At 52.4% G+C, this 10,690-nt stretch overlaps 1 protein-coding gene across 1 annotated transcript in view; it reads left to right on the forward strand.

The window, feature by feature from the left end:
- Window positions 1-3,251: 3,251 nt before the first annotated feature.
- LOC104527949 (ephrin type-A receptor 8) overlaps window positions 3,252-10,690 on the forward strand; it is a gene marked incomplete at both ends in the record, with an annotated part of 10,871 nt that continues 3,432 nt past the window's right edge. Inside the window, 8 exons of the mRNA XM_010171800.1 lie at window positions 3,252-3,407; window positions 4,433-4,768; window positions 7,005-7,129; window positions 7,303-7,465; window positions 7,941-8,037; window positions 8,670-8,737; window positions 9,271-9,396; window positions 10,122-10,307. Coding sequence (XP_010170102.1) covers window positions 3,252-3,407; window positions 4,433-4,768; window positions 7,005-7,129; window positions 7,303-7,465; window positions 7,941-8,037; window positions 8,670-8,737; window positions 9,271-9,396; window positions 10,122-10,307 — 1,257 coding nt within the window. The remainder of the gene's footprint in view (window positions 3,408-4,432; window positions 4,769-7,004; window positions 7,130-7,302; window positions 7,466-7,940; window positions 8,038-8,669; window positions 8,738-9,270; window positions 9,397-10,121; window positions 10,308-10,690) is intronic.

Below are 10,690 nucleotides of genomic sequence, written 5' to 3' on the forward strand. Positions count from 1 at the left end.
TAATAATAATAATAATAAAATTTTCCACCTTCTGCAGTGCTCCTGGGAGGGCACTTCTGGCAGGTGGCAGTAACTAGTTGCAGTAAAGACAGCAGTAAAAAGGTTCTGCACCTCCCTGGTTGGTGGCTTCAGATTTCAATGGCTTCAGCGTGTGCTACAACCATGGCTGTGGAGCCCTGTAGATTTTAGACCCAGGTCTAAAATTTTTAAATTTTTAAACCCATTTAATTTAATTTTTCTTGCTGGCCACTTCTCTGCTGGTTTTCTCTTACCAGAGCTAACCAGGGAGGTCCTGGTCTTCTGTGTGTCACTGGCCTGGCATGAGGGAGCCCAATCCAGAGGACGACATGCCTATCATCTTATATTATAGAGATTTCATATCTCATGCAGGTTCCAACCTGGTGTCTTGTCTCCTGTGCCTGCGAAAGGCTTTGCACATGTGTCCTGTTTCCACCTCAGGCAAGTACAGAGACACATGGAGGTGCATGACCCCACCCAGAGCAGTGCCTGCCACAACGTCAGTTGCTCTCCAGGCCTCCTTGAGTGCTCATGCTGTCCAGGTGCTGGGAGGTGTCTCCCAACGGCTCTGCCCTGGTGCACAAATTCATCTGTAATTTGTCATTTAGGATAATTTTCCCCCTGAGTGCATCTAAAATAATTGTGAATCATTGCTACAGGTAATTAACGTGGGTTTTTTTCCAGCATTAAATGCTAAGTGATTACAATTGCTTGGTGCAAATCTGCTGTGCTTCGTGCTCCGATCCTTCCTGTTTGCCTGTCTCTCCATACCTGATATAGGACTGATTTCTCTGCCCTCAATTAAATATTTGTGGGGACAACCACTTCAGTGCCTCTTGAATCAAGAGTCTCTGGTTGCTGGTTCCTGCATGGGTGGAGATGACCGAGGTTTATAGGTGTAAGGCAGGGTTCACACAACAAATTGAAGGTGGCAAATCCTGGCATGCACACCACCCAGCACGGGCTGTGGTGCTGTTTCATTGCTGGGTAGGCTGTGTTTATGTTGTGTCTTCATCCTTTCCCACATGGAAAAACTGGGAACTTTTCTTTCTTACAGACTTGTTTGTTGTTTTTTTTCCCCAGCTGGCTACCTCCCAAATTTATCCCCACCTGAGATCACCTGTAACAGTGTTCTCAGTCTCACAGTACTCATCTCATCCTTACACACAAAAACAAGGTGTCGCAGACCAGAGGGTGTTGCAGCATCAGGCAGAAGGCATTTCATAAAGCAGAGACTCTCTGGCTCTCTTGGTGTGTGACATCATGAGGACCAGTCATCACCAGAACTTGGCAAATGTCCTGGGCTCTCCTTGGTTTGACTGGCTGGGGACAGCAAAACTTCTCTTCCAGCTCTACCTCTCCTGTTTTCTCACTTCTCCTGCTGCCCTTGAGGAGGTGAAAGGTGTCAAGAGATCTGGGGAGCAAATCCAGCCCCAACCTACTGCAATTTCCTCATAAGTCACATCTGCCTTCCCTATATCCCCAAGTTTGAGCATTTCTATTCCTTGCTCTGATCCTCTTTGGAGAGTGGAAGAGCAGGAATTTAGAAACAAACTCTGGAGCTTCTGGCCTTTGTTTTTTTCCAGCCTGCTATCCCAAGCTGTGATAACAACCTGCGATATCAACATCTCCGGCATGTGCAACACATGTACATCCTGCTGGTGGTATTGCTCCTCTGTCTTTAAAGCAGCATTCAGTGCAAAACTGCCACAGAAGCTGGTGACAGAGTCTGAAGAGGAACCAGCAAGCTACCAGGGATGTGTGTGGCTGTAGCACTACCTTCAGGTGCCATTGCTGGAAGTAGTTCAGTTATAAAGAGGTCATTGTATTACTGTGCAGCATGAGATATGTGAAATATGTTGGTAGCAATCAGTCCATGGAGATCTGTGGCAAGGAAAGGAGTGTTATTAATAAGAAAACAAATCAGCACCTAGATCCACCGGGGATGCTGGATCACAAACAAAACCCTTCTACATGTTTGGAAGCAAAAAATTTAGGCTGTATGCAGAGCTGGCCACTGGAGGCAAAGATGGGAAAATGAAGGTATTACTACCACAGTAGGGAAAACCAGAAAAGAGTCAGAGCCAGCAATAATGCTTGAATCACTGGAACTGGTCCTAGAACTATTTGATGAATACAGGGACCCAGACAGAGCCTGTTTTTCCTTACTTGGAATTGAAATCTGCAAGAGAGGACAGGTCCTTTCAGCCCCAGACAGATACCTGACATTACACATGTCACTCTTGAGCTAATCGATTTTCCTAATGGGATACAAGTTGTTTGTTTGGGTGACAAATGATTCACCCGCGGGGCTGCTGGGAGAGGTGCGGGTAGGATGGAGCAGAGAGGTGACAGCCCTGGGGTGGGATGTGTGAGCTCCTGCCGCACAGCCCCCAGCAAAGGAGGAGGCAGAGTGATGGAAGGTGGGTTGTGTTGTCAATAAAAACTCAGTCTGGCTCAGTTGGCTTTGCTGTTACTCCACAGAGAGCAGGCAGCGTGCGTGGTTTGCTGCAACGTGAAACAAGAAGGCATTTTCCCTTGTTTTGTGCAAGAAAACTTGTCGTTTGCTATAGCAGCACACGACTGCTATAGCAGTTGTTTTCAAGCCCACATGAAAACAACTGCACCAGACAGTGCCTGTCCCAGGTGCAGAGCCTTTAATTCTTGAAACCACCCACAAGGATGCTCTTGGGCACCTGGCCACACCCAGCATGAATAATGTGGCAACCACTTTGAAGTGAGGACTGTGCCATACATTTTCACCAGAAATTATGGTCCTTAGAATAGTTTACCAGGTGATCTGCAGTGCTGTTTGGTTTGATTATCACAGTGCTCCCTACCCTGGGGCCAGGTGGTGGCCCGGAGGGGTGGCTGCAGTGGGGAGAGCTCAGGAGAGCAGGCACAGGTGCCAGGAGAGCACCTCAAGCTTTGCAGGCAGCTCATGAAAAGTAGAGGCACCAGAGTCTGCTTGTGAAACAGTGGAGAACTGGTACCAGGATGGCAGTAAGTACAGCCTGGGGGGAGAGACAAAAGTAATTTTCACAGAACCTGGTTTCCAGCTGGACAGCGGAAGCAAGGACTCATCTAGGTGTTGGGGAGAAGGACTGATTTCCCATGCACTGGTTTGGGGGTGAGAGTGGGGTCCAGATTTGTGCCGGTGGGTTTCACCAAGCCATGGGGTGCTCCTCATCCAGATGCATCCCTTTGATCTCTGCCCGTTCCCTCCTCTGCAGCCTGCCAGCTGGGATTTTACAAATCAGCCCCTGGGGACCAGCTGTGTGCAAAGTGCCCCTTGCACAGCCATTCGGAGAGCCGGGCAGCCCGTGTCTGCCGCTGCGACAGCAGCTTCTACAGGGCAGTGCAGGACCCCCCCTCGGCCGCCTGCACGCGTGAGTACCCTGGCTGCCCAGGCACCCATCTGCCCTGCAGCGGGGCAGGCACCCATCCTCGGACATGGTCAATGCTCCCAGGCTGAGCCCAGCACACACCCTCACCTCTCTGCATGCTGTCCAAGCACTGTAGAAGCCTTTCAACCCCAGGTCTCCCTTCATTGCATGAGCTGAGACCCACTTAGCTACACTCCCTTGCTGTCCTCTGTCTCATCCTCATCCTGCTGCTCTCCAAACATCCCTGGCCAGAGCCTGCTCCTCTCCCAGGGCTCTCTCCTGCAATGGAGCATGCTGAGACCATGCCAGCACGCCAGCCACTTGCTGGATGCTTTCCTTTGCAGAAATGTCCAGAGTGGTCAGAGCCTTAGGAGGCCATGGGGCAGTGCAAGTGTTGCTGTGCTCTCCTTTGGTGTGGATGGAGTTTGGCACTAGGGCTTGCATATGGTTTCAGCTCAGCTCTCTGCAATAGGCTGCTTTGAGGAGCCTAGTGCTATTAAAAGGGGACAAGAGCATCCCAGGAGGAGTCCTGCTCTTTGTAGTTGGTCCAGGAGGTGTGGGGCTGCTAGTTGAAGCCAGAGTGAAAGACAGGTCAGCAACATCTGACTTGTGTTTCCCTAGGGGATATCCGTCCATTCCCCGGGAAAAGTGGCTTTACTTTTCTATTTAGATGAGCAGGTCCTGTTCTCCACTATCCAACACATAAACACCTTGGCTCTTCCTTCAAAAGCTTCATGCATCCCCATTGATTCCTTCTTCCCCCAGAACAAACATCAGCTTTTGCCTGCCTGGCATTTGGCAAATCCAAATCGGAGCACCTCACCTCCATGGCATTTCACCCCAGGACCTGTCTGTGTCTTTGCTGTCCTCTGTTTGGAGCATTTCCCACTCTGGACAGCTCTGTCTTCTCTATAGTGTTTTGTACGTGCAGGTACATGCTGCCCGAGGTGCACCTCCCCGTTGGTGCTATGCTCTGCCAACATGCTTCAGCAGCTCTGTCTCTTCCTGAACCTTTGCTTCTTCCCCAGGTCCCCCCTCTGCACCTGTGAACCTGATCTCCAGTGTAAATGGCACCTCAGTGACACTGGAGTGGGGCCCGCCCCTGGACAAGGGGGGACGCGCTGACATTGTCTACAACGTGGTCTGCAGGCGCTGTGTGGGGGATGCTGGCCCCTGTGAAGCGTGTGGCAGTGGGATCCGCTTTGTGCCCCAGCAGATGAGCTTGGTGCAGGGGGTGCTGACTGTGACCAACCTCCTGGCCCACACCAACTACTCCTTTTGGGTAGAGGCCGTCAACGGTGTGTCTGACCTCAGCCTGGAGTCCAGGAGAGCCGCAGTCGCCAACATCACGACAAACCAGGCAGGTAGGAGCAGACACCCCACCTCAGGCTTTTCCCCTGTGAGTGATGCTGATGTTGCTCAGATGTTGCTCCAGTTAGTATCTGCAGGAGCCAGAAACTGCACTAGGAGCCAAGGGCTGGTTTGGTGATGGGCATGGGACCCCCAGGATATGTGACCCCTGTCCTCTCTGCTGCTGGAGGTGGGTTTAGGGAGCTGGGGTGGACTGAAGAGATGAGCTGCTGCCCAAGGCAACTCTTACCCTTCTCTGGTTCATTATATCCTTTTTCATCCTCCATTCCCTCCACATCAGCCTTCAGCCACTGCTGGAGGCTCCTTTTCTGCAGGAGACAGGGGGCACAGAGAACACTTGTTTATTGACAGGAACACTAAGTGGAGCACAAGTCTTTCAGGCTGTTCCTCCAGCCTTCTGTCCCCTCCCAAAGGGCCAAGCAGCAGTTCATGCTCTGCTCTTTAGCTCACACCGATGCCAGCCCCCTGGCAGGTGACAGCAACAGTTGCTGGGAAAAGTCTCAGGCATGTCTCGTCTTTGCAAATCCCTTGCTGTGAAATGCTCTTTCCCCAGGAAATACTTCTGAGAATTGCTCTAGCCCAGGTGGGCCAGGACCTTGCTCTAGGGTCACCTGGGCATCTCCCCAGAGCAGAGCCCAGGTCAGCCCCTTTCCATGGAGTGTGCTGTAGGCAGAGGGGACAGGGAAGGGACTGACCCTTCCTGTTAATCCTCCCAGTTGGAAATGAGCCCACGGGAACTTCCTGTGATGCTGAGCCCCTTCTGTTCTCATGGTGGTGCTCCCAGCCTCGCTGGGTTAGCTCATGGCTGGCACAAGAACAAGGCCCTTTTGTTACTAATGCCTGCCCACAACCCTCCTTCAGCCCTCCACCAAGCCCACATGAAAACAACTCAGTCTTGCCGTCTCGGTCCTTCATGATCTCTTCAAGTGCTGAGGAAAAGTATCAGCATGATGCCTCAGAGAGGGATGCTCTCTGGAAGTGCTGAATATTCCCATTTCAACCTCCCTGCTGGAAAGTGGATGCTGAGCAGGTACTATGAGAACAGTGGGGTTGGGAATTTGGTCGTGATTGAAGTTTAGCTGCTGTGCCTGCTGGTGCTCCAGCTGCCGGGCATCACATAGCATCCCTACTCATCAGGAGGGGCTGAGGGACCCCTACTGCCCTGCACAGGGAGGCTTGTCCTTGCTGCCAGCTGGTCACTTGTGTCCCACCAGCCCTGGGCAGCTGAGCAGGCAGGAGAAGGTGCAGCAGAGATGTCCTGGGGCTGTGGCAGAGATGGCACTGCATGTGCCTGCAGGGTTTAGCTGTTTTCCTCCATCCCACCCAATCCCTGCTCCCTGAGGTTTTGTATCCTGACAGTGATTTCTGCTTCTCAGAGGAGCCAGCCCAAAGATGAACTGAGCTGTTAACTTCTGCCCTTCAGTCCTTGCTGCAGCCCCTGTGGCCTCTGTGCTGCTCCAGCAACACCCCTGAGCTGCAGCGATGGCAGACAGCAGCTCCATCTTCCCCAGAGCTGCCACATCCCATTTTTCATCTGGCAATTAGGGTCATAAAGGGTGCCTGATCCCTTCCCCATGAGTTGGACCCAATGACTGGCACTCTCTGGGGTCCTTCCAGGGGGATGAAAGAGGCTGGTTAATTGACTTTTGCAGCTGTGGCAGCTCCAATTTGGACATGGCAAGTACAAGGACTGATTCACAGGCTCCCAAACTAGGCCCAGGCAGATGACAAGTATCTTGGGGCAGGAGAGCACCCCAGGGCACCTTTAGACTGATGTTCAGTCCCTGATCACCCCTCTGAGCCTTTGTCATCTCCCTTTTCCATCTTCCCCTTTCCCTCTCACCCTTCCCCAGGTGGGGCTGGAGTCATGGTCCTGCCAGGGATCTCCACAACCTCCAGCCCCTCAGCACCTTCTCCTTTCAGGCCCCAGATCACAACAAAGCAGCAGTGTTCCCTCCAGCCTGTGCTGGGACAGTGCTCTCCTCTTTCAGCTTCTCAGAGCCTGCTCACTTCCCTGCCTGGGAAAGAGATGGAGGCAACTAAAGCAAACAAAATTTGCAGGCACCTTCACAGCACTCATCTCCACATGGCTTTGATGAAACCTGGTTTAAATCAGGGGTCCTGCATTGGCCTCCAGTCCCACCTTTCCCTGCTGCTGTGTCCTGCTGTCCTCACCCACACAGGACCCTCATCAGCAGACACCTAACACCCTGCCATTTGTGTCCCCAGCCCCATCCCAGGTGGTGGTGGTCCGTCAGGAGAGCACAGGCCAGAACAGCGTCACTTTGCTGTGGCAAGAGCCAGACCAGCCCAATGGCATCATCCTGGAGTACGAGATCAAGTACTATGAGAAGGTAACGCTGAGCTTGCTGCCACAAACCAGTCCCCACATGGTGGGTTTAGAAAGGAACACGGCTGGGTTTGAATCCTGCTGGTGCAATTGCTGTCAGCCAGCCTTGCACAAAGAAGAAAGACTTTGTGGTTGCTGTGCTGATGCAGCAAGATTTTTGGTGTTGCTTTTCCCCAGGACAAGGAAATGCAGAGCTATTCGACTCTGAAATCCAAGGGCACCACTGCCACCATCTCTGGGCTCAAGCCTGCAACCCGCTACATTTTCCAGGTTCGGGCTCGCACCTCTGCCGGCTGTGGGAGGTTCAGTCAGACTGTGGAGGTGGAAACAGGGAAACCAGGTGAGTGTGTGTGGTTGTGGGATGTGGGAAGTATGGTGCAGGGAACACGGGGGATGGCAATGCCCTTGTCCATGGCTATTCCTCCTCTGCCACACAGGGATGGAGGTTGGAGGCACATATTCTGGGGCTTCAGCCTGCAGGGATTGCTTGAGGTTGCTCTCCTGAGATGTGTTCATACATTAGAGAGAAGAGGGAGGAAGGACAGCAGTTAGGGCAGGGAAGACTTGGTGATGTCCTGAGGCTCCAGACTCCTCTATGCGCTGGTTTGCTGTGTTGCTATGGCTTTCCCAGTTCTGTGTTTGATTTCCCCAAGTATAAATGGTCCCTGTACACTGGGAGAGCCCCAAAGCTGGGTATGGATGGGGAATGGTGCTTTATCTTTGAAGACCATGACCACATTGGTGTAGGTAAGTTTCTTAGCTCAAAAGAGCACTCCCCTCTCCAGCTCACTTCCTTCCTACCCTGCTTCTTCCAGTCTCTCTCCGGTACGACACAATGACGATTGTCTGGATCTGCCTGACACTCATCACTGGCCTTGTTGCATTGCTGGTGGTCCTAATCTGCAAGAAGAGGTAAGTGTTTTATGGAGGTCAGTGTGACTTGTCACCAAGTGGGCAGGAGGGATGAGAGAGCTTGGGCACAACTTTCCTCTTCTCAGTTTTGTCCAGAGCAGCCATAGGTCAAGGGTTAATAAGCAGCAAAGAAACTTAATTTAGAAATCACCTTACCACCACCTTTCCTGAGGCAGAGCCAGTCTCCAGACCTTCCCCTCATACCAGCAGGGTGAATAGCAATAGCCATAGCAATACTGGTACCAGTACCGCTACCAGTATAAGGGCTGCCTGGATGGGCTTGGGGAGTAGCTCAGGGGTGGAGAGAGCTCTTCTCCATCAGAAAGGTCTAAGGGGGACTGTGTGCTTCTAGATCTCAGCATGGATGAGCCACACGTGTGGAGCATACATGCCACTGCCCTGAGGAGACAAAAGGGCTGTAGCTTTTAGCACTGCCAAGCCTTGGAGAGAACCTGGAATGTACCTTGCTCCCAGCCAAAATGGCAGTGCAGCAAGATGCAGGCCAAGTGTTAGCTCCATCTCCTCCTGGCTGCCTACAGCCCTGGGATGCACTGTTTTCCACCCTGCCTTTGGGCTGCTTGTGGGAGTGAGGAATGAGAGCACCTCTTCTGATCCTTGTGTCACCGTGGCAGGCACTGCGGGTACAGCAAGGCTTTCCAGGACTCCGATGAGGAGAAGATGCATTATCAGAATGGGCAAGGTAGGACCCTCCCTGCTGCTGCCCCTGGGATGTGAAGGACCTCATCCCTGTGGATGGTCAGGGACCTGGACCATTACCCTCTGGCACTGCTGTGGTTTCCAGAGGGAAGGGTTTTGACCACTGCCTGCTTCTGGGGATGTGTCTAGGTGAGCTGAGTGGGGGCTCTGATCCCAGGGGCATCCTGGTAATGGGGTAGAAGGGTTGCACAGTGTGAGATGGGACTGCAGCACATTCATCCCAGCCAGCAGCAGGTCAGAAAAGTGGAAAAACAATCACAGGTGAGGAGTGGGGATAGGGGTGAGATGTAGGGGGGCAATCACATGGAGGAAATCTGGGCAGCCAGCTCCTGGACTGCTCTGAGGACATTGCTATGCCAAAGAGTGCCTTGGGTTTGCAACCTCTGTGGCTCTTCAGCATGTCCACCCAAGAAGTCCTAAACCTGGCCATCCTCTGCCTGGATGCTGGATGCCCCTACTTCTCATCAGACCTGCCTGAAAGAGCTTATCTCCTCTCTTCCCTTTGAAACCTGGTAGTGAAGTTTCCTGAGTCCAAGTTCTATGTGGACCCCCACACATATGAGGACCCCTGCCAAGCCGTGCATGAGTTCACCCGTGAAATCGAGGCCTCCCGGATCAAGATTGAGAAGGTCATTGGGTCCGGTGAGTCCCTGGGCATGAAATAAACTCTTTAGAAGCAGCCTAGCACAGAAGGCTGCAGTTCAGTTGGTGTGGCACTGATGACTCAGGGCTCAGCTTGTCCCGAGTGCTCCAACACGGCCACTCTTCTTTCAAACCTCAGAACGAACATCTGGGGTCATGAGATGCAAATGAAATTGCAAGCAAAATGGTAAATTTTCAGAACATGAGGGGTTTTTTTGCTTAGGAACAGGGGCTTGCAGGGAAGAACAGGGCAGAGCCGGAGCTGGAGCTTCACCAGTAGCATCCCAAGGGCTTACAGACGCTCACCCTTTGTGCTGAGGGACAGCGCAGAGCCAAGTAGAGCAGCATGAGGAAGCCTGGCTGAGAGACATCCCTGCTGCTCTGAGACTCCCAAATTTGTTCATTAAAAGCAGTAAAGCAAGTGCCACTGTAATCGCTCTTGGCCTATTACCTTCAGTAAAAGGCACCAGAGAGAGGTGGTGTCTAACATTTCTGCCCAGTTCGTGGTTTCTGATATTTCTGCTTAGTTCCCAGAGATGTCACTGGAAGCTGGGGATGGACAATCCCCTCTGTACTCGGAGGCAGTGATGCACAAAGAGCCCAAGAATCCTAAGGGATTGGAGCACTCTGCGAGTGTGCCAGCAGACTGGGTCATACATGGTGCTGGTGGGTTGGTGCAAGAAGCCGAGGAGCTCCCTGTGCCCTCACCTTCCCTTGCCTTGCAGGGGAGTCCGGAGAGGTGTGCTACGGCCGCCTGAAGCTGCCAGGGAAGAGGGAGATTCCTGTGGCCATCAAGGCACTGAAAGCAGGCTACACAGAGAAGCAGAGACGAGACTTCCTGAGTGAAGCCAGCATCATGGCACAGTTTGACCACCCCAACGTCATCCATCTGGAGGGGGTGGTGACCAGGAGTATGTGGCTGATGGGGTTGGGACCCTATGGTGGGGCAGAGCTGGAACATGTCTCCCTGTGGGCACCTGGGGAGATGGAGGTCAGGGATCACTTTAGGTGCACTCCATCCTTTGGCTGCCCCAGCTGCTTGCTTGTCAGATGCCCGTTGGAGAAGTCCCGTCCACTCTACCTCCTTGCCTTCTCTTACAGGAGAAACTCTCCATGCAGCAGTTCCCCACCTCGCTCTCCAATAACCCAGGTCAGGGTTATTGGATTAGGAGACGTCCTACCCATTAGCATTTATTTTAAAGGCTGCCTGCATTGAATCATAATTTGAAGTCTTCCTTCTAAAAGACATGTTCTGATGCAAAGTGTTATGCTAATGGCATGCAAATTTCAGCAG

This window comes from Antrostomus carolinensis, unplaced genomic scaffold, assembly GCF_000700745.2.
Source record: "Antrostomus carolinensis isolate BGI_N321 unplaced genomic scaffold, ASM70074v2 scaffold28837, whole genome shotgun sequence".
In the NCBI taxonomy this organism is placed as follows: Eukaryota; Metazoa; Chordata; class Aves; order Caprimulgiformes; family Caprimulgidae; genus Antrostomus; species Antrostomus carolinensis.